Here is a 21,260-nt window from a genome sequence, read left to right as displayed (position 1 = left end):
TCAACACTCTTTTTGAATCCCTACCTGCCCTTTCGCATTTGATGGAACAGCAAAGGTCAAGCCCGTAGCGCAGGCTATTATTCGTGCTTTACAGTCTTATGCTACAGCTATTCTACACGGCATGAGGGGCCTGAACATTTCGTTTCATACAAATGTAGCAATGGCATCGCTATGTGAGAAAAATTGCCCTTCTTTCAAGAAATCGCTTTCCAATTTGAATTTAGCCCGGGTCAAACGAGTCACTGAAGCTACATATATCCAATACAAACATTTGCATAGAAAAAGTTGACGTGCCAGCGTGACGGCTTTCGAACAGACGATGCTCGGCTCGTATTCGCGCTTGAGTTTTGAACTGCAGATGTAAATCAGTACTGATCATCAGTTCAAATCGTCAAACGGAATCGAATTATATTTTAAACTAAATATGCATACGCTTGTCTATAATATATTGTACAATGAACAAAGAGAATAAGATGTATGTCGTTCAAAAAAAAACGTTATTATTTTTGAGAATTTTAATATTATAATTATGATGTTTTTAGTAAACTATAACTTACTGATTCTAATGATATACTTCTTTTTTCGTTAAAGATCTAACGCAATCAAGCTGATCGAGAAATAAGGGGCGCACTGGTCGGCGAAAATCTTTTGTTAAGGGAAGATACAATTTATAAACAAAGTTCGATGGCACGGAGTGTCGTAGAACCAAGTTAAACTTTATAACTACCAAAAATGAAGTTTTAGCGATGTGATCATCTGGTAAACAATGAAACTCTTCCTCCCTATGCAGCTACTTCTTAAGATGTACCGATTATACTGTATATCTACTGCTTTGACTTCCCAAGTGAACAGCTATCCGTTGAATCCAGTGTGAACAATTATCTAGAATAGATAAATGTTCACTTCAGTTGCAATTATAAAATATCATTAGTAGCCAAGCGCTAATTGTTATGCCTGAGTTGCCAATCTCTAGGTCTACCCAACGCCCTTCTGCGATATTTATGGGCACATTATTAGATAAAGCAGCGGAAATTTCGACTGCAATCAATATATTTGTGTAGATACACATGCAATGATAGTTTTGCTGTTAAAGATTGCAATTTTACTTTTGCTACCCGTCCAGTGTGTTTGCTACTAATACTGCACTTGGAACCACTATATTATATACTAGGTTAAGGGTTCATTTTTGATTCCCGACAACTCACACCCAAAACGTAAGCTTGCTGAAGGTAACCTACCAAGCGTTCTGAACTACACCCTCAGAATTGACCAGCATAAGAGATATATTACTAAGATGGCATTGCAATCACAGTGTACTGGGATTTATGAACCACTTTGTTATGTTGAGCAATTTAAACGACAATACTTATCAAATCAGCTTTTTGGAAACAGCAGACAAGGTACAAGCCACTGTGGCACCTCAAAGATTTAAAAATGAAATACACCTACAAGACACTAAAACGCTTCACCAATCCTCATGAACTGTCGTGTATGTAGTTGTCCTTATCAGCACCATCTTTAACAAATTAGAAGTATAGTAGGCAATAAACAGGATGATTACTCGTTCGAGTCTTAGATTTATGCAATCCTTATACCAATAAAGTTTTTTTTTCTGTGGAAGCTTCTTTTGTTCAATGTGTGTCTTACCATAAGCTAGTTAAGTTAGTTTTCTTTATTTAACTTTGATTTTGAGTTTTCTGTTCCGAGAAATAAATGAGGAGAATCCTTTCTATTATACCTTTTAATACTTACAGACCGCAAACGCTATTCGTGGACACTGTGAACAGTTGCAAGTAGGGGGTTTCTTCTATGGATATTTATAAAATTCAGTTGTTCCGTTATTTCTACACTAATATAACTTATTATTATTTATTTGCATTTAATCCTTTATATCTGACTCTTCCTATCACTTAAGATTATTCGTCCATAGTTCTTCGAAACAGCTACATTCGAGTGCTTTTCGTATAGTACCGATTCAGACCTTTCACCACTTATTTCGAATTATGTCGTTATCGCTTCACCCATTTTTTATGCCAAGCACATTTCCGCTACTTGGGCAACAACTCTCAAAGATTCGCAATGCTTTTCAATAATGTTTAATATTTTTTTAAAGTCTTGCTGAATGGTACGGCATGTTTCATATACTTCAAAATACCAAAAGTAGTCAAATATTAACAAAATTTTTGTATTCTCTGCGTTCTGTCAAGCAGGTTCTAAATTAAATTCGCGTTGAAAAAGAAAAATAGCGCAAAGCCAAATAGAACCTAAATTTCGTGAGAAATGTAAAATTCAGAGAAAATAGTTTAAATAAATTTCTGTTAAGAAATTGACTTATTAAACAAAGAAGGTTCCAGATACTTTTTTACAAAAAAAAGCCAAAGTTCTTCAAAAAAAAGTTAAGTCCAGGATAATTTTGCGGACGAATTACGTCCGTAGAGTACTTCCCTCATAATGAAAGCGTTCTTTAGGGTAAATAGAAACCTGTTCCATAGATACATTTTATTATAAAACCAGTTCGATAATATAATACACATCATCCAGTGTTCCGTTCGACACTATGGTTCATGACATAGTAAGGGTTGTACCCTGAAGAAATTTTATGTCGTTTATATGTTATTCACATAAAGCTAATGACCTGTGTAATACGTCTGATTTGCTTCTTTTGAATTCTTTTCCTTTTGAATTTGAAGCTATTTATTATTTCTGGATTTTTTCCACGTTTTTATTAAAATTAAAAAACAATATGAAAGAAAGGACGACCTCTGAACCTTGCCTTTAGGAAACTGTGCTTTTCAATCAGTGACACAAAAATAGCGTAGTGACAGCTTTATATTTAGCTTATGGCTACCGAGTATTTCGTTTCTCAACGAGCCTTTTAATGCTTCAACAGTTTAGTGAGGTCAAGCAATCCGACGCATTTCGTTGATGAACGGGATCTTTCACATAAATAACCTCAGACGCAACAATGAATATATCGAAAAAGATTTACAAGTTTTGGTATCTAGTTCATATCGGTTAACATATAAGTCGATATCCCTGGCTCACCTGTAGTTAAACTATGAAGAACGCGAAAATAAATAGAGTTTATCTTGTAGCACTTCCAGCATCTTTTGAATATTTTTCCTTTATTTACACACAAAACAAGATAGCATACAAACACATTTTTGCAGCTGAACTGTGTAAGCTTTTTTATTACATTTTACCTCGAAAAATAGGTTAAATTATTTGCATTGATAAAACGATACCAGGACTCGCGTTATTCACCAAACTAAGGTCAGTCAGACTCCGTATGGGATCTAGTAATCTTAAGTCTTTTCAGGCGCATTTTTCTGCGTGCCGCTTTGCTCAGAGATCTCGGACCCTCCGAATCAGCCGACGGATCATTAATTAGAGCTGCAGTTGCTGATTTTTTCTTTTTTGGAAGACAAGACAACGGATTTGGACCTTTAGGCTTTTTTTTAAGGCGTTTAACCTGCAAAAATCATTCATAAAAAGTTTAAATTGAAACAGCAATACGTTAGAGTTACTTAGAAGTGGGTACCTATAATAACAACATAAAAGCCCTATAAAAACCTCTTTTACTTTCTCATTTATATTGGTTCAGCTTTTACCTCAATATGACAACATTGTACTCACTGATCTCATACTAGATAGAAGTGATGAATATTTCTATTGAAACGGGCATCAGTGACAGAACAAAGGGACATTTTCAGCCCGCGTAAATTAAAAATACTGATATTCTCTTGCTAAAACAGAGACACTCTCCTATCTGCAATACATATGTGTGTCATTTAACCAAACCCATGCTAAGTTTGGCAACTACTTGACATAGATTTATGGTAGATGGTGGCCACCTTTTTTAAAGAATCATCTATGTTCATCTTCTTCTTAAGATGACTGATTGTCTTAAGTTGATTCTCGGTGAGATCAGTAGCACTGCGACACTGCTTAGCGACATAGTTGACTGTAGCAGATGCCGGATCTTCCAGAGTGATTGCGTTGTGCAACTTCAAACGCGGAATACCTTTACGAAAATGAGTATCATCGATATGTAAATGGTATTAGTACAAATCAGCCCGATGAAGATATGCTTATAACTTAATATTGGCTTATCTTTCTTTAAAGGTAGACACGGAAGGACTATACTGGTAATAATAGTGCGTTTACCAATATCAGTAAAATATATTAATAAAATTACTTAATGGGAAGTTGAATCACGCTATTTTCTGAAATCAAGGAAAAGTAATGGACAGCACTACCAAAAAGTAGAAACCGTCATTTGTAAAAGGAAACAAAAAGGTTTATACTGAGACTGGTTCGATCGATACTATCTTTCCATTTCGCGTAATACCTGTTAAAAAATTGAAATTGAACTGAAATATCAAACTCATTATATACATTCAGAAGCTAATCAGTTAAAGTAACTCCGAAGTTATTCTTATTTTTTCACCATCCACATAGTGTATTTGTTGATATCATGTAGCGTTTAAAAAATACCGTCGATTCATGATAATATTAGCGCCATTAACATGTGCTGTCCTGTTACAAGAACGTCTCTATATGTGAACTCTTTGAAGTAACTCCACTTGAAGGCACTGGTTTTACTCGAACCTAGATTGAGGTATACTGATAGCTGACGTCCCGAAGTGCCTCATAGTGGTTATTATCTTATTACAATTTAAGATATTTGTCGCTTTATTATAATTTGGCATTTAGTGGTCACTAATCTCACCTATTAATTTGTGGATTTCTTCGGCAAGCTCTGGATCCTGAGTCGCCACGAAAAAATTCCTAGGGTTTCCTTCACGCACCTTCAGCAATCATCCGCGACAACAATCACACCGGAACCAATCGCCAAAATGAATTCCAAGGAAACACAATTCGATAATTTCGGTTAATACTTGACTATATCATTTTTACTAAAGATAAGACTGCTGGTAGCTTAAACGACAAGACTCCCGTGTCACTGGTATTATTCCTCAGTATATATCGCGGTGAAAATATATTATTGTCAAATATAATTAGAGAGTAAATTAGGCGTAGAGCTACAAATAAACACAAAACTATAATAACATTTATAGTGTTAATAACAAACCATATCAAGGAGACACTTCGATGCAGCAACAGGCTTCGTGTGCGGGCATTTTTCCACTCGGAAATTCTTAAGAATCTGTAGAGCACCGTTTAGAATTGATAATTTTTGGGTTTCCACGACAGCACATTGTGTGGTGCAGAGTGTAACTTCGGTTCGAAAATACTTGTCAATTTGTTCCTAGTAATACACACAAATGGAAGAAGTCAAACTTGGTACTTTTTCTGTTTATAATTGGCGTTGCTACAAGTTTAACTGTAAATTAGTTCTCCAATTCGAGCTGTCGGGAGTACTGAAAGGTTTCGGCATTTATCAAAAGCTGACTTTGAAGTTTCAATAATATAACCAACATGGATGAATCGTTAAATAGGAAATATCCGTTCGTAGAAGAAAATAAAAATCTCAGACGTACGCTTTATTATTACCTGCATGCGACCAATAGCCTATGTGAAAAATTGATAACTTACCAATCAGCCAAAACTGGCTAGAGATAATAAATTTACATGTGGAAAAGTGCACCGATAAGTGTAACATTTAGTACGAAGATTTATAATTTTAATTGTGAAAAGTATGGACTTAAACGGGCTACTTAATTTGTTCAAAGGTTCAAAGGGTAAACTAGAGATCTGAGCTGATCAATGCACAACGATAAATAATGTAATACCATATACCGTATTCTCACCGCTCCTCTTTTCGTTAATAAGAATTCCGGCTGCATAGTTGTTCGTAACACGCAGTTCGAGCTCGGTTAATCTTTTTTGAGTCATCAAATATAAATTATTACAACTTTGGATAATATCTAATCTATTTTGTGCTCGGAAGTCCATATACAAATATTGTTTTACAAGTGGCAACTAATGAAGTTCACTTCATAAATAAGCATAAAAGGGAATTATTTAAACACTTGTGTAAACCGAAACAAGTGTGATTCACGTAGCATCGTCCATAGCTGCGCCTATACCTTCACTTGTCTTACGTGAGTATATCCATTCTCATTTTTGTCTCACCTTAATATGAATTTTGTGCCGCAAAGCTGCCTGGCAAAACGTCCCATCAGTAAGTACAAAATACCGTGATTTCTCGCCTAGTTGAAAATGCCTCAAGTAAAACGCCAAATTCTTCTGTGCCCGCTTATACCTATTAATCCTCATTGTGCCGCAATACAAGCCACGCAATCACTCGAAAGGAGCTTCCACGAGAGCTGCCCGTACTTTGAACAAAAGTGCGCGTATTAAGTTCATTTAAGCGCATTCCACATCCTCAAGAGGTTCAGCTTTATAACAATCGCGAACAGCTCCAAATATAAACATCTAATAGAATGCTCAAAGCGGACTGCGTAGCTCGCTCACGAGCACATGTTTAGCACGAGTTCTAGTTTTTTCTTATTTACAAACATAGCACCTGCCCTCTCCAGTCGCCCTTGTCAAAAGTGTAACAGCAATAGGTAGAACTTAACCAACTTGTTGACATCTGTAGTGGTAAACCTTGAGTCGGAGAAAATGTCTTACCGGTGGGCTCTAGGACCGTCGTCATAAACACTTGATTTACATTAAAATGTTGTAAGAACTATTAACTTTTTAATACTAAAGGAAACCAAAAAAAAACAATGGTCTTCTGTGTAATAGAAGCGTATTGTGCCATGATTCAGCACTATCAAAAACAAAAACACCTTCGGCTTTAGTATAGTGCAAAACACAGCATGCTGTACCGTCTACAACGATGAATGAGCCAAACATTGCATAAATGGACATTGAGTTGCCGCGCTAAAAAATAAATCTTAAATTTCGGATCATAAACAGCGGGACCATGCCTCTGTTCTCTAGATGTTTAATCTGTACTTCTAATGCAGCCGCCTCGTATATGGCTTGAATCCGCGCTGTTTGTTTTTCCCTTGCCGGGAGGAGCGGCGACTACAATGAACACGACTATCCGGCATCTGTTTCAACAGTTAACATTCTCATTCGTCCAAACGTCCCGTAGACATCCGCTTCAAACGGTTTTTGCACCACCTTACCGCAACATAGGTACAATGGGGGTGCCCGCGGCTCATATCGAAGCCAAGCTTAAGGAGAAACTGGAGTGCACCCACGTGGAGCTCACTGATCTGAGCGATGGATGTGGGCAAAAGTTCGCCGCTGTCATTGTGTCTCCGAAATTTGTCGGTTCGTAACAGTGATCGTTTTATTAATAGTTCGTTTTTGTCAGTTAGTACAAATGTGCGATCTTCCAGATAGAATTATATACATACAAACTGCTTCGTAGTAGTTGTGCGCAAGTGTGCGCGATCATCCTGGCAACAGCTCTTACCAGTCCCGTGTTTGTAAACATGCTGCGGGGAGGGGGGAGGGTACTCATTTTGTTTAATAAAAGCAGGTACTTTGTTACATAAGTAATCTAATTTACGAGTTACTTATACATTTATTGCGGTGGCTGTGAAAGGAATCGTATTTGGAGGGAAATCAGATGTAGCAGACTTGGTCTATGAATGGTTATGTTTACATAAAACACAATTTATCCGACCCAACATAATTAATATATCCTGCCCCATACCACTACGATTATTGGTGATTTTTAAAGTTTGTATGTGTTTGAAGTATAGAGAATTCATAACAATGAATACGTTGTTATGTTGGTCGCTTAATAATTATTACTCCAGAAATTGTCATGAATATACAAATATTGTAAACCAAACATGCCTTAATTTAATACCTTACCTAATTTGAGCATTTATCTACAAAATATTTAATTAACTTTGACTCTGTATTTCATTTTCTTTAGGTAAGAACCTGTTAGCGCAGCAACGACTCGTTAACTCTGTGCTCGCTGATGAACTCCAGCAAATTCATGCATTTACCCAAAAAACGTTTACGCCAGAGGCATGGCAGAAAGCTACTGGTAAATAAATTAGGAACTCGGAACATCAAAGCAGTTTTATATAATGAATAAACGCCCGGATTATGTACGTGGTTATTACGTATTGTATTTTGTATTAATATTAAGCTTACTTTGCTAAGATTGCAACATGCTGTTGTGCTTTTTGTACTCTTGTGACATAAGACATGATACGAGTCAATCAATATGAGAGTAAAACAAAATATATATGTAGTATACTACATACATTCATAGATACTGGATTCATACTGTCGCGAATCGAGGATATAAAGCTCCGATTATCTTTGTTGTCGCTAGCTACAGAGCGCTTGTATTTCACAGATGTGGCAAACAGTGCAAGCCGATCCAATTAAACCTATTTTTCTTGAGGTATTTAGCTTGGAGATCGATTTGAGTTTGTTTGAGGATGTTTGAAAAGGGAAGGTAGTCGTTTGGCGAACGAATAAATGGGTTTACCATTTTTTTAAAAATTTTTTAAAATGGTTCACGGACTTCGTTCTAGCCCAATTATTTGACTTAGGGATATTAAGCAGAACGTAAATTGGTAAAAGAAATTTTCTACCAAAGACTAGCTTATAGTAAATAAAGCAGGTAGGTATTAACAGTTTTTGGTTGCAGTGATAACTTTCGATAGGTGAACGGGATAACCATCATTAGCCATTAATACCAAAATAATTAAATTTAGTCGAAATATATCAACCTGTGTGAGAACATTTTTGTTTAAATTTCAAAGATCTATTAACTATGACGTAACTAGACATTGTGTAATAATAAACATAATAAAGATGAATGAGTATATGATGTAGGTATATGTAAAAATGTTACCATTTAAGTTACTTACCGTTACCAACATTTGTTGTATTATTATGCTGTTACCCATAGACTTCATTGTCTTCAAAATGAACGATCTCTTTGGCTAAAGATGTTTTACTAAGATGCCGAATAACCATGACATAGCGTTCTTGATAGTATCTTCAAAACTGTTTTAGAAAAATGGCAAAGCAAAAGATTTTTAAAAGGAACTAGATTTTTTCTGTGATACGTTTATTTTTCGTATTTCGAAAAATATTCCAAATTTACCGAAAATATGCGACAAATTTATATGATAAATAGGAAAAAGTCGCCATGTAGCCAAAATGAAAAATCGTCCGAGATAGTTATGATCAAATACTAGCAAAATTATAAGAAATACTAGCCGAATCGAAAGAAATCAACTTCAGCGAAAAATGTGTAGGGCCATATGATGAAATTTACGAAATTGCAGGGAAAACTTACATTACGTTATTATTGAATATGGCCTACATTTATTGTCTTTTGATTATGGCTTGCGTGGATCAGTTGATCAGAAATGGTTACTTTGAAGTAATGAATTATGCTTATAGGTGTGGATTTGATAAATGATGATCAATAAATCTATAGAATCTACACTGTTATTCTATTGAATTTCAGCCTAACCTTACTGAGATTTGTTATTCTCAGTTTCGCGAAATATCGCTCACGCGATCTATGCATTTCACTAATACTAAAGATTATACCTACAACGCAAACCGACCCTACGTGAGACTACATATGCGCTTCGTCGTAGATCTTTGCGCTGTTGTTTCCTAATGCTACAATACTGACAAAGCACTTTCACAAAGAGTTTTCCACATATGTCAATTCAAGCGATTGACAGATATAACTATTTCTTATACAGTGAATATTAATACGTTATTTTTTAGTTTTTGGTCTCTGCTAAATGTTATTTTTTTCTTGACTCGCGTCTTCGTAGCGTCTTCGTCAAAACGTAGGGCGAAAAATGCGTTTTATGATGTAAATGAGCATGATCCATTATTGCAAACTGAGAAGACTGTATTTCAGTCTAGCAGACGAATATGCCTAATCAAAGATATCTGTTCGGTGTAGACTGAAACATCACTACAGGTTTTTTCAGCGCAATCTTTTTTTTAATTGTCGGTGGTTTGAATGCAGCCTCTTGTTCTCACAACACCATGCCTTTGAGGTGCATTCTCCCACGCTCTGTGTCTGTTTTTTCCATCCTAATCTCTATCATCAACTAGATTAGCCCATTTGCTTGGTCCCAAAACCATCAGTGGGTGGTTGAAGCTTACCCGCGAGCATAGGAATGTATATGCTGAAACAAGGAAATATTTAGTAATTCGGCTCGTTACTGGAATTGGAAAGGCTTTTCCGCCGGCATAGAAATAAAGATTCCGCGAAGGAGGAGTTGTCGGCAAAAAAGCAGTACCGCAGAGGTTACAAAGCACACATCCACATCATCGATAACTGCATATTGACTGACCATAGCCCATTGGTGCGGTGCGACAGAGGTTAGAAAATACAAGGTGGGAGGCAATTCCGTTGGCTTTAGCATGAACCTTAACTAGTATGTTAATCGTTACAGTTCTTTTGCAGAGATCAAGTCAGGTATAGCTTCATTATGTCAAAGAGAGGATTCACAATAATAGAAACTTGACATGTAACAATACGGAAATACCAAATGTATTGTATGTAGTATTGGCAGGAACATCATTCTCGGGCACATTCCATGCATAGATATTATTTATAAATTCAGTCCGAGCTATTGCTTTGGATTAATTGCAACTCCGGCCTTACAAGTCATTTAGTAATCTAATATTAAAAGTCGGTTAGAAGAGTTGCTCTTTGGATACGTACAAGGGCACATATATTTCGCTGCTACACGAGCGAGGCAATAAATCGCAAACACATTTTGCTCCTCTTAAGTGCACAAGTTTAATGAAGTTTTTTTCAAGAAGAAGCGCTAATATTTGCAAGAAAATTGATACGAATTATATATATATATATATATATATGAAGGCGCTCAAACATGAGAACGATACTTTCACAAAACAATTAATTGATACAAACGAACATTCACATACGGATTTTACATAATAAAGCATCTTTGTAAATTTGATTAGTTGCATTACGTGTTTATTAAAATCAAGTTGGGCAGATGTTGTTACATCTAACGGAATGCAACATCGTTAAAGTTGTAGTTACAAGCAAGGGCGATAAGATGAAGCTTAAATATAATAGGGTTACTGATAGTAATAGCATGCATGGCAGTCAAATAGAAATGTACGGTGAGGCAATGTTAGAAACCATTTCAACTCACAAACAGTATTACTAAATGTCAATTAATATTATTGAAATTCCTTCTTTCAAATGTTTAAAGTTAATGTGTTTTTGCTCGTAAGTGACTGCCTTAATTCGTTCGTTTTTAATTTCAGAAAACGTCTGGTTTATATAGAATAAAACAGCAAACCCGCCTTAGCGCAAAAAAGTGCGCTGCTTTCAGAATTTGAGCAAAGATCAGGTATTATTTATCATGTTCACCCTCACCGGGACCATAGACTTCTTATTTGGCTGAAATTGACAGTTTACGCTGCTGTCAGTTTTCATGCGACCTTTAAAAATACAAGGAAGATTTCTAGGTGGTGACCCAGAAGATCTGTAATAATTTAGATCTAAAGAACACACGAACTTTAGTTTTGTAAGAATTAAAAAAGCTATTTTTGAAACACCTACATTTTTTAGATAAAAATAGATCGATAAAAATCAATAACCGTTTTCAAAAATGTAAGATCAGTTGTCAGTTGCATCGTTAAGTTTTGAAGGTTTATCTTCTTATAATTTTCTGTGCCGTTTTGCATTTTTTGTGCTTAATCGCAATTTGAACTCTTGCATTTCTAGAACCTTTGGCTTGCTGCCAGCCAATATTTCGCTAAAATTCTTCGCATATGAGCAACATTTTACCGAGTTTACATATACCGATATCACTTGATACAAGTTTATAATTAAAAGTTACGTGAGGATCGAAGTAGGGTGTAGTTTAGGTTGTCCAACTATATATCTATTATTCTCTATTATACTGCAGTAAAAGTCCAGATCAATGAATTAATCTACCATAATAAACGATTGAGCCGGTTTTTTAGGGGTTTAATCTTTAAAAGATTTGGGCTATGTTTACTTTATAGAAATGTACTAAAAGTTAACACACTACGAGCAAGATTTTAAATCCAAAGTCGCCTAACCCGCTTGACGAACATATTGGAAGTGAAGACTGAAATCCTCAAAAGGATAGCCGACTAACTCAAATGGTCAAACTCTCCATTGCGCTCTGCTTGTAGCTAACATTTACTTAGATTTAACATCAGCGAATCAAATCCTTTTCCGAGGAAATGAACCTTACGAGAAAAATACGAATCACCGCTTTTATCTGTCTCATTTAGAGTTCCATAGTTTTTGGCTTTTTTTTTTTAAATGACCACATGTTACACTACCAGAGGACTGATCTGATTAAATGTTTGTTTTTTAGTAACTATACCGTATATAACACTTGTCATGACTAGACTGACGAAGAGCTATACAACATTAACAAAAGCAAATAATTTATTTATATATATATATTACAATTACAATCACTACCATACCTAACCAAATGTTTCCCGACTCCACTCAGGGTTAGTTTGGTTTCCCACTAATGACTCCCGACAATTATTCCTGCTCTTATACTGTCTTCCGATACTCGCGAAGTACGTTAGAATTCATTTGAATCGTTTTTTTCTTACCTAATCGGATATGTAAACCCATACTGGACTTCACGTCTCGAATTAATAGAAACTGTAAATCTGTGCAAAACAAAGTGCTAAGAACTTTAGACCAACTTTCGTTTTTTACTTCGAGAAACTTTTCACGTAATGGTTTGTGTTCAATTTAAACCAAAGCGATAAACGTAAATATATATAAACAAACGTATTCGCTCTCGGTTCGTAACAAAACAAATCTCACTGCCGTAAGAGAAAACACTCGATTCAAGTCTGCTAAAATAGTTTTGATTGACAATGACGATAGGTACAAGCACGTGTATGCTAACCAGTTTAGTGAGGTACTTTGAATAACAAGCGATATAAATGACCAGTCTAATCGTTATCGTCTGGTACTTTATATGGCATAATCGTTGGCGTGACGTTGCCTGAGATCGGCTCGTAGCTTACGGGCAGATCTGCGTTCGGATGCACCTCGACAAAATCCGGTTTTGCCAATAGATCCTGTTCCTCTATGTCTGACGCTGCGGATGATTCTACCATGTCGCTCATGACTTCAGTTGGTTTCCATTCTCTCCTCACTCTCCGAATTCTGCCAGGTCGGATGTTTTTAGCACGGATGCTCTTAATTTCCCTGATGTCTGTGGCGAGTGAAACGATAAATACGATCGTAGTTGTCACAAATACCCATTCAGTGGTCACCGATGCCATGTTCAGATAATACGCGTCACCTTTCTGCGTCCAGCAAAGCTTCGTTGCCCTGAATATTTTGTTATAACAAGAAATTTATAAATCATTTCAAACGTGTGCCGATGCCCAAATGGGAACAGGGTTTATTTTACGATTATTTTACGATTTTCATTCTATTCCTATTGAGTGATCCTAATTTGTGCATGAATTTTCGTCCAGCCGAAAGAAGACCATCGAAAGTTTTCTTTCTATATTTATAATGATCAATTGAGATACACTAAGAATAAAATCCTTGGAATCTATCCACCTTCCTTTCGAAAACTATTCACCAATATGTACGTGCAAAGCCCTGTTAAAAGCACGAACAACTGACGTTATTTGTCACCTAATAACGAATCTGATTAGCACTTGAACCGGCTTTGATTTCTATTTTCTGTAGCCTAGGATGGTTTATCGGGGTGCTAAGGGTCGACTAACTGTCGTAAGTTGAAAGTCAACAGGAAATTGACGCTTGATAAGCAGTCTTCGTATATATGTATCATATATGTATCGGTACAAACCGCTGCAGAGGACATACGGCTTGAATGTCCAGGATAAAGATTACAGGAAAAGATGCAGTAGTGATCAAAGCACAAAACACCCGAAGTACTTTCATATATCGACTGGAACATCTTATCAGCCAAATGTACAAAGGTATTAAAGTAAATCTCATTATTTCTCCTGAAATAAAAAACATTTTAGATGTAGTATGAGAGATGCATTTAATATTATGAAAACAATTTGTGTATTTTAGAGGTTTTTGTCTTATCCTATCTAAATATTTACTCTGTCAGATCGTACTACAACTAAAGGCAACGAAACAAACCTAGTAATTATAATAACATGATTTGCTATTATATCAACAGTACAAGCAGGTGGTTCCACTACTCCGTCAAGTATTACGTTCTCTTAAGCTGGCGTTTCCATGTGCACTACTTATTGACAAATATTATTATTCTCGAAATATCATTAGGTATATGTACCATTATTAGCGCATATCAATAAGCTGAAGTAAGAGCTTCATTCGGTTAGATATATATTAGTGTAAGATATAATAGATTACTGCAAGAGTAAATAAGTTTCCAACCGTGGATATAATTCTATCACGATCTATCCAACACTAGTGCTTACCCACAGTGTGTACGTCTGGCGTTATATTTCCTTGAAACGTCGCTGATAAAAGGCCACCAGCCGAAGCAAGATAGCCAACGATGCAGGCCCATGCATGAATAGATTTAGAGTTTGGCCGCTGTAAGATTAGCTATTTAGTGAAGACAAACCACATTTTCAATATCTTTTTCTTCAAATTCATTTAACACCCAATCGGCTCAAAGGTATTGAGAGCCAAAGATAGACAGCGTATATATTAACAAAATTCCGTCTGCTAGTGGGACATAGTTTAATTTAAATGTTTTGATTTGCGGAATAGCTCCAGATAGCCCAACACACATTGCCACTTTATTTTTTCTCAGTGTTCTGGAAAATATGTCCAAACTATCGAGTTAGAATATGAAGAGAGTGCTACGTCGTCGGCCTTTGTCACTGCATTAGCGCTAATTGCACTAAAAGAGAAAGTGAAAACTAACATTTTCAGAGGACCTATGCTTGCTCTCAATTTGACTACACTTTGCGTGCTGGAAACATCTATGGCAGTCACTCGAAAACGCTTGATTTTAATTGTAAATTACATGTATTTATTTGTTTAACTTACGTGAGTTATAAGTATACAATAAAATACACACATTTACAAATATGATTAAAACACAGCAAAAGCGAACAAAGGTATTTCAAAAAGGTTTTTACTCATTTTTGCTAACGTCTCAACAATCGGTTTTGCTAAGGTTCTGAGTGAATGCAAAATACATACTGCACTTATAATATAAATACAATACGATAACTATCCTTGGCTAAGGTCGAATTTGGACATTTTGTAAAACCTAATAAGTATATAAATCTAAATCGGAGCAATTAGCATTAGATTAATAAGATTTTTCCTTGATAATCAACCCGGCGACCACTTAGCACCCCTACGAAAAGACTCCGCGATATTTCAGATACCCGATGTTCAGATAAGCTTTTGCGAAAAGCTTATGCGCAGTAATCTCCTTGTGAATTGATCAGCCCTTACCGTTTCGTACACAGCCCACACAGTAACGAACATAAGACCGGTATGAATGCCCATCATAAACGCAAAATAACACGACTCCGGAGGGTTTGCCATTATCTCGGCTAGGCGAACAAATCCTATGGAGTAATCAAATAACCTTTTACCTAAATGTTTGGTTACGTCCAAATTAAGCTTATATGTAGGTCTCTATAGCTTTCTTGTGCCGGAGAAAACTTCTGTGAACTCGTAAGAAGATTATAAAACAGAAAAATACTACAAAGAAGATCATAATCATGATTATATACGATATATTCTTTAAAGAAATTACCTTAAGGGCTGAATGACTAGGTATCCTCAAAATGCACAGAGCACCACTAGTAATCCTAATAGCTATAACAGTTAAAAGACCTTTATTACTCCGTATCAGATTATTCCATATTGTTACCGCTGTAGCCTCGTTATTGAGATATATATGTGAACCGTGAGGATTTGGAAGTGGACACGACAAGGTAGATACCATCATCTGCTTCGAAGGGGGCTTACCCGACACATGTCCAAGAGTATATGAGACCGCGGTTGATGTAATGTATGCCGACAGAGCTATCAAACCAGTGACTACAGGAAAGACGTCTTGAGGGAATTTATCTAAAAACTTGATAATCCAAGACGATGGCATCTGAAATGAAACGTTATCTAGTGGCATGATCACTGCGTTGGTCACTTTGTATGGCTCATCTAATAGCTGTTCATACAATTATAATCGATGTCAAATGCCTTGAGTTTCACCACATTTAAACAACATGTAGAAGTTTCATAAGTAGTCAATGGAAAGAAATTGTTCAATTGTAAAAATGCAATACAATGAGACAATCATAGGCATAAGCATTGAGATATTTCATGCAGAATGATGCATTACCTAAGTCAATGAGCTAACTTGTCTAAACTGTTAGATTAGAACTTTTGACGAATAATATGATAATTGAGTTAAAAATCTAGCCTATAGAAACAGTGATTTTAGTGTGGTACTTTATTATAATAGAATTAATTCGTTTTTTCTTCAAAGCGTAAAGATGTTTTTTGGTCGACACTTTAGACTGATTTAGCATACGCGAGTTACTAGCATTTCTCCACCGTACCCAAGTGTCTATTTGAAAAATCTTTTAACCCGAACAGCAAAACCCGACTGAGTATATCGTTCTCGGAGGTTTCGTTAGCATCAGTGATTAGGCCATTCCGCAAGATAGGAATAGTGAAGACAGGCTTGACAGACAGCAGACAAATACATGAAAATTTTGAATTTTTTGTCAATACGTGTAGTAGAAATGCGGATTTAAGATAGACGGCACATATATCCGCCCATTTCTTGAAAAAGCAGGTTTTTTCTCTATTCGCTAATGTCAAGCGATTGCTTCATACGTCACTTGCGTAGGAGACGTTGCGCAGAACTAGTAAGTTGTATATATTTTTTTTCCTAGTTTCCTATGTGCTGTTGATATTTAGCGATACTCTACATAATGAAAATATTTTCTTCTCCAATGGAAGGGTGGCCACTACATGTTGATAACATGTGATACGAAGCTTCGAATAATTCTCCATAGTTCATATTGCGTATTAGAGATTTCCGCGGCTGTTTTGTATCTGCTGAATCAAATATTCACATTTACCCTTACATGGTTATATATGTGTAGCTTAACTTTACATCATGCCTGCCTAATCAGTAACTCTTCTAGCATCAATATAAGATCTGATCAGTAGCTAGTCAAGAATGAGTTTAATTTCTTGTAAAATCACTCTGCAAAACGCCCGGGCAGCTACTACCTATTAACTAAAGCCATCAACCAATTAACTCAAGCCTCGACGTCTTTTCTGCCCAATGGAACGGTGTAAACTTGCGTCGCCGCTTCGAAAGCACTTGGCCACCTATTTGATACCGAGCTGAATATTTTTGAAACACCAGTGAAAACTTCCGTAATCGTTCAGACGATAGTGGAACAGCTGTGCGCATGTATCTCAGTCGATGGGATTTGAAAATTGGCGGTTGGTGGAAATTAAAATCAGAAGGCATCCGCACTTCTGCAGGGGAAATTTTGAAAACATCGGTTGCCCTCGAGCAAATTCGAAAAATCCAACTGAATAATAAGTGTATACATTTATATAGAACTAATACCACCAAAATTAGCGCTTGTAAATCTACGAAGTATAACGCGCAGCAGAATTTCCAGTATTACCTGTTGCTCTCATGGGACACATTTATCCTACGTATCCACGACAGTGTCATCAAACAACACATTCATCATTCCTCCAATGGCATTTATTTACCGAACAACATCCTAGATATATTGGAAACCTCATGAAATGTCTGGTAGTTAAAAAGCTATTAATTCGGACGGGAAAGGCGCACTAAGCACGACCAACAGATTGGGACATCGTTGCCTCACGTTGCTGAAGACACCACTCGTTAGTTTTTGAATCCGCATGTCTGTAATCTACGATCATTTCTGAAACAAAGTTCGGAACGAAAACCATACAAAAACAAAAATAACAACAATATAACCGATTGGATTCGAAGAAGATGTTGTGCTTTTACATAGAATATTGTTTTGGTAGTACTTAGTATAAAACCGCTGCAAGCGGTGCTTCGCGTTACTGATTAATGACTAGTGTCTTTCCGTTGTTCTTTCAACTTGATCTAGTGAAGCAACAACCTAGAAAAACTACAGAGCAGTATAGCGTGAAAGTCTTCTTCCATTTTACTGAACAATAAGCATCGGTCTTATATTTTATTCATATGCATTTTTATACAAATCATCTTATTGAACATCTACTATGCGGTGCACGGATTATTTACAGAAAAACCATTTGTATGGCACTGGACTATCAGAAACGTACGCAACAAGCAATTTTGTATGTATAGCAAGCTTAAATTACACAAACGAGTGTATTTATTTTCTAATTGCCTACGATATTATTCCGAATAAACGCACATCAACATTTCTCCTAAATATATATTTATTGCTTCGATAAAATGTTCATAAGGCCGTTGAGAGCAACACTGAACTTAGTACATTTAACATTGTTCGTATCTCTTGTCGTTTATTTTGATGTGTGCGGTTACACACATTGCTAATATATACAATATACAGTTAGGCCCAAACAGATAGAAAATGCGTCCCATTGATTCGTTTAAATTTGTGTCCATATAATGTTTGTATAGACGGCAGGCTTATTGTTTAGGCAATCTGCTAAATTATAAAAGAATAGCTAAAGTTTGTACTTCTAAAAACATGCGCAGATACGTTATGATCTATTAAGAAGCTTATCATTGCATAAAAGGCATAATGGAAACAGTTCCGTTTCAAGGTGCCGTTTTCACATTTAGCTTAATCTTTTTGTCACTCTCGGTCTGTATAATTCTTCACGTATTGCCCTCTCTGAGTCCAGTTGCCAACCTACTCTAAATAAACTAAGCGCGTTTCGTGGTAGCGAAATTGAATTAATTGAATCAAAACTGCCTCATGGATGTTTACAGTTATATCAGTTCCTGAAGCTGGTATATCGGGTACGCCACATTCGGAACATTGCGGTCAACACTCCTAAGCGCTACTTCGTTGTTGTTCTCTATACGGTTAACTTTCGATTTTGTACTTGACTGATCATTTTTAACGGCCGGGCTTCGCTGCTTACCATTGGCCCTTACGACTTGTGTCTGCACCACATCTAATCTTGCCTTCTTTGCCGCTTCGTTCTGTGTCATGTTCTTCTTTCCCCTACGTTTTTCCAAACGCTGCTTGCCTCTCTTTATGTCTGTAGATAAAGTGGCGATGTACAAGTTGATTCCTAGCACCATAAACCATTCAGAAATAACTGATGCCACGTGTAATTCATAGCCGCCATCGTCGGGCTTCCAGTGAAGCCTGTCCTTGCCCCTAGGATAACAAGCAAGATTGAATAAAGCCAATAAATATGGGCATCGATTTTACCCTGGAAGCTTAGAAACACCGTGTGATAAAATAAAGTGTAATTGCATGAAGAAATTTCCTCCGTTCGAGTAAAGAAATAGGACTGCATACAGTTCTGAAGTCGAAACCAGCAAAACAGATGAAGAAAATTGAAGTTCAAATAAGCATTCAATGGGTTGAACTTACTTGAATTTAAGTATCGAAACTAGGTCAGTCATACAAGTTGCAATAAGACTGAACGTAACAAGTGCGGCGCAAAACTTTCGAAATATACGCATGTAAGGACTGAGCACAAGCATTAGCCAAATGTACACGGTTGCAGGTCCAAAGGCCGTTAGTGCACCTACAATGAGAAATCATAGCAGATCTTTGCTCATGCTAAACTTCCTCACTGGCAAATTTCTAATCAACTTTAAACTGCTGGATCAGCCTTAAACGGATCAGCTTAAAGGATTAGTATTAGACTTTTCGATATAAGTGGACGGATAATTGTGTTTTCTCAGATTAAAACTACTTTGGTGGACCCAATAACGCCAAATCACTTCTACAGACCAAAATTGTAGTTTTGTATTAAGAATAGACTTTTTGAACAAGCTTCGTCTTTCTACGTGGTATGAAATTATATGATATTTTTGTTTGTTATTAAAGTACACGTGCCAAATAGGGTTATCAGTTAGGGTTTTGTTAAAGTGATACTTGAGCGTTAGTTGATACGAAACAAGCGAAAAAGGTTTGAGTGATTAATTTAGCCAAAGCTTATGGGGTCTCGTAATAACGCATAATTGCCCAAAAATAAACCCCCTAAATCGATGCGCAAGAAGCGGTATACCACGCTATGTAAGCTTCTCATAAACTGCGTGTAAAAATATTGAAACTACTGCATTTATCTTACTTAACTTGGATATATAATAAACTTGGAATTCTAAATAATTTATGGCTCATTAAAGCATGCTTTGCTCGTAAAATAGAATTCACTATTATTATCGAACGAAAACTCAATGGCCCTTACCTACGATGTGTACTTCGAAGACAGTGATTTTCTGAAAATTGACCACAATGATGACACCCACTGCTGAAAGGGACCCGATTATAGAGACCCAGCCGTGTAAAGCAGATGGCTGCAACGTCTATAATTATTCATGGTTAGACAGAATGAAACGAAAATTACTTTTATTGATATATGTTAAAAATCTGCCTTAAGAATCAACACTCATCTAAGCTAACATCCTGATGACGCGATGCTGATAAAGCCACGAATACTCACTGTTAGGTTGGGTAATTAATTCTATCGACTATTTTCAAAAGCTTCCCTTTATCATCTGTTATTTACTTTTGATAAACCGTTCGAAAATGCTTCTCCTGTCCTATCAGTATGCTGTAACGGTATTGCATTGGGAGTGCCATTTCAACTTTAATCTTCAAAGATGAATTTTCCAGATGGAGAAGGTCTATTTCCGACACTCTCTGTACTATGCCTTTCGCCAAGACCGTGCTGTAAAGACAGCGCCGAAAATTTGCCTTTTTGCGTTGCAACGAAGCTACTACAGAAAGGTCTGCTCGAGAATTATTCGCCAAATTTGAAAATCGTATCTAGAACCTAGAAGATGCTTCCCGCTTTAGCCGATCATCTGAGTTTGATGACGACCACCTTATTTCATTTTAAAGAAACACGGCCGACTAACAACTCGGAAATTTGCCGAAAAGATAGATTGCAGCCACATGACCATCGTTGATCGCCTAGTGTTTCTTGGGTTTACTACAAACTTGGAGTTCTAATCTAACGTAATCTCGTAACCAAACGTAACCAAATCTAACGTAAAATCGCGGCTTAATCGCGCATCTCAACATTTAAGCCCGTATCCTGTATCCCAGTAACCGATTTTGCACAAATTTATCACCGGTGAGAAGAA

The 21,260-nt window shown here is 36.5% G+C and overlaps 3 protein-coding genes across 4 annotated transcripts; 1 reads left to right on the top strand and 2 right to left on the bottom strand.

Annotated features, from left to right (window-relative positions):
* Nucleotides 1–3,083: 3,083 nt before the first annotated feature.
* LOC111271430 (rRNA-processing protein UTP23 homolog) lies at nt 3,084–6,466 on the bottom strand. The gene is made up of 5 exons (XM_022852215.2): nt 6,100–6,466; nt 5,096–5,272; nt 4,733–4,811; nt 3,855–4,024; nt 3,084–3,472 (listed from the first exon to the last, which is right to left on the bottom strand). Exons 1-5 carry the CDS (start codon nt 6,241–6,243, stop codon nt 3,275–3,277), a joined length of 768 nt encoding a protein of 255 aa, XP_022707950.1. The 5' UTR covers nt 6,244–6,466; the 3' UTR covers nt 3,084–3,274.
* A 456-nt stretch (nt 6,467–6,922) lies between these two features.
* Nucleotides 6,923–8,062, top strand: LOC111271431 (uncharacterized). Its single transcript, XM_022852216.2, has 2 exons — nt 6,923–7,254; nt 7,871–8,062. The coding sequence occupies exons 1-2, from the start codon at nt 6,936–6,938 to the stop codon at nt 7,993–7,995; spliced, it is 444 nt and encodes a 147-aa protein (XP_022707951.1). The 5' UTR covers nt 6,923–6,935; the 3' UTR covers nt 7,996–8,062.
* Nucleotides 8,063–12,369: 4,307 nt separating this feature from the next.
* LOC111271429 (uncharacterized) lies at nt 12,370–20,411 on the bottom strand. Of its 2 annotated transcripts, XM_022852212.2 has the most exons (9): nt 20,360–20,411; nt 19,537–19,693; nt 19,076–19,317; nt 17,620–17,889; nt 15,935–16,067; nt 15,413–15,528; nt 14,416–14,533; nt 13,806–13,965; nt 12,370–13,315 (listed from the first exon to the last, which is right to left on the bottom strand). In XM_022852212.2, the coding sequence occupies exons 5-9, from the start codon at nt 16,065–16,067 to the stop codon at nt 12,931–12,933; spliced, it is 912 nt and encodes a 303-aa protein (XP_022707947.1). In that variant the 5' UTR covers nt 17,620–17,889; nt 19,076–19,317; nt 19,537–19,693; nt 20,360–20,411; the 3' UTR covers nt 12,370–12,930. The 2 variants fall into 2 exon arrangements, with proteins under 2 accessions (XP_022707947.1, XP_022707946.1); XM_022852211.2 differs by lacking the exon at nt 20,360–20,411 and having other exon boundaries at nt 19,537–19,751.
* Nucleotides 20,412–21,260: the final 849 nt, after the last annotated feature.

Source organism: Varroa jacobsoni, unplaced genomic scaffold (genome assembly GCF_002532875.2).
Source record: "Varroa jacobsoni isolate VJ856 unplaced genomic scaffold, vjacob_1.0 contig00611, whole genome shotgun sequence".
NCBI lineage: Eukaryota > Metazoa > Arthropoda > Arachnida > Mesostigmata > Varroidae > Varroa > Varroa jacobsoni.
Note: the sequence above shows the minus strand (reverse complement) of the source record. Positions and strands in the feature narration are given on the sequence as shown.

Bases quoted from the DNA above. Each gene is read 5' to 3' on its own strand.
- LOC111271430 (XM_022852215.2), bottom strand. From the start codon at position 6,243: ATGAGGATTAATAGGTATAAGCGGGCACAGAAGAATTTGGCGTTTTAC. The intron at 4,812-5,095 runs GTTTGTTATTAA...TGATTGCTGAAG, and splicing joins CGAAGTGTCTCCTTGATATG to GTGCGTGAAGGAAACCCTAG. The intron at 3,473-3,854 runs GTGGCCACCATC...TGATTTTTGCAG, and splicing joins TAGATGATTCTTTAAAAAAG to GTTAAACGCCTTAAAAAAAA.
- LOC111271431 (XM_022852216.2), top strand. From the start codon at position 6,936: ATGCAGCCGCCTCGTATATGGCTTGAATCCGCGCTGTTTGTTTTTCCC. The intron at 7,255-7,870 runs GTTCGTAACAGT...CATTTTCTTTAG, and splicing joins TGTGTCTCCGAAATTTGTCG to GTAAGAACCTGTTAGCGCAG.
- LOC111271429 (XM_022852212.2), bottom strand. From the start codon at position 16,067: ATGCCATCGTCTTGGATTATCAAGTTTTTAGATAAATTCCCTCAAGAC. The intron at 15,529-15,934 runs GTAAGCCCCCTT...ATTACTCCATAG, and splicing joins TACTCTTGGACATGTGTCGG to GATTTGTTCGCCTAGCCGAG. The intron at 13,316-13,805 runs GTTTGTACCGAT...CAAAATATTCAG, and splicing joins GCCGTATGTCCTCTGCAGCG to GGCAACGAAGCTTTGCTGGA.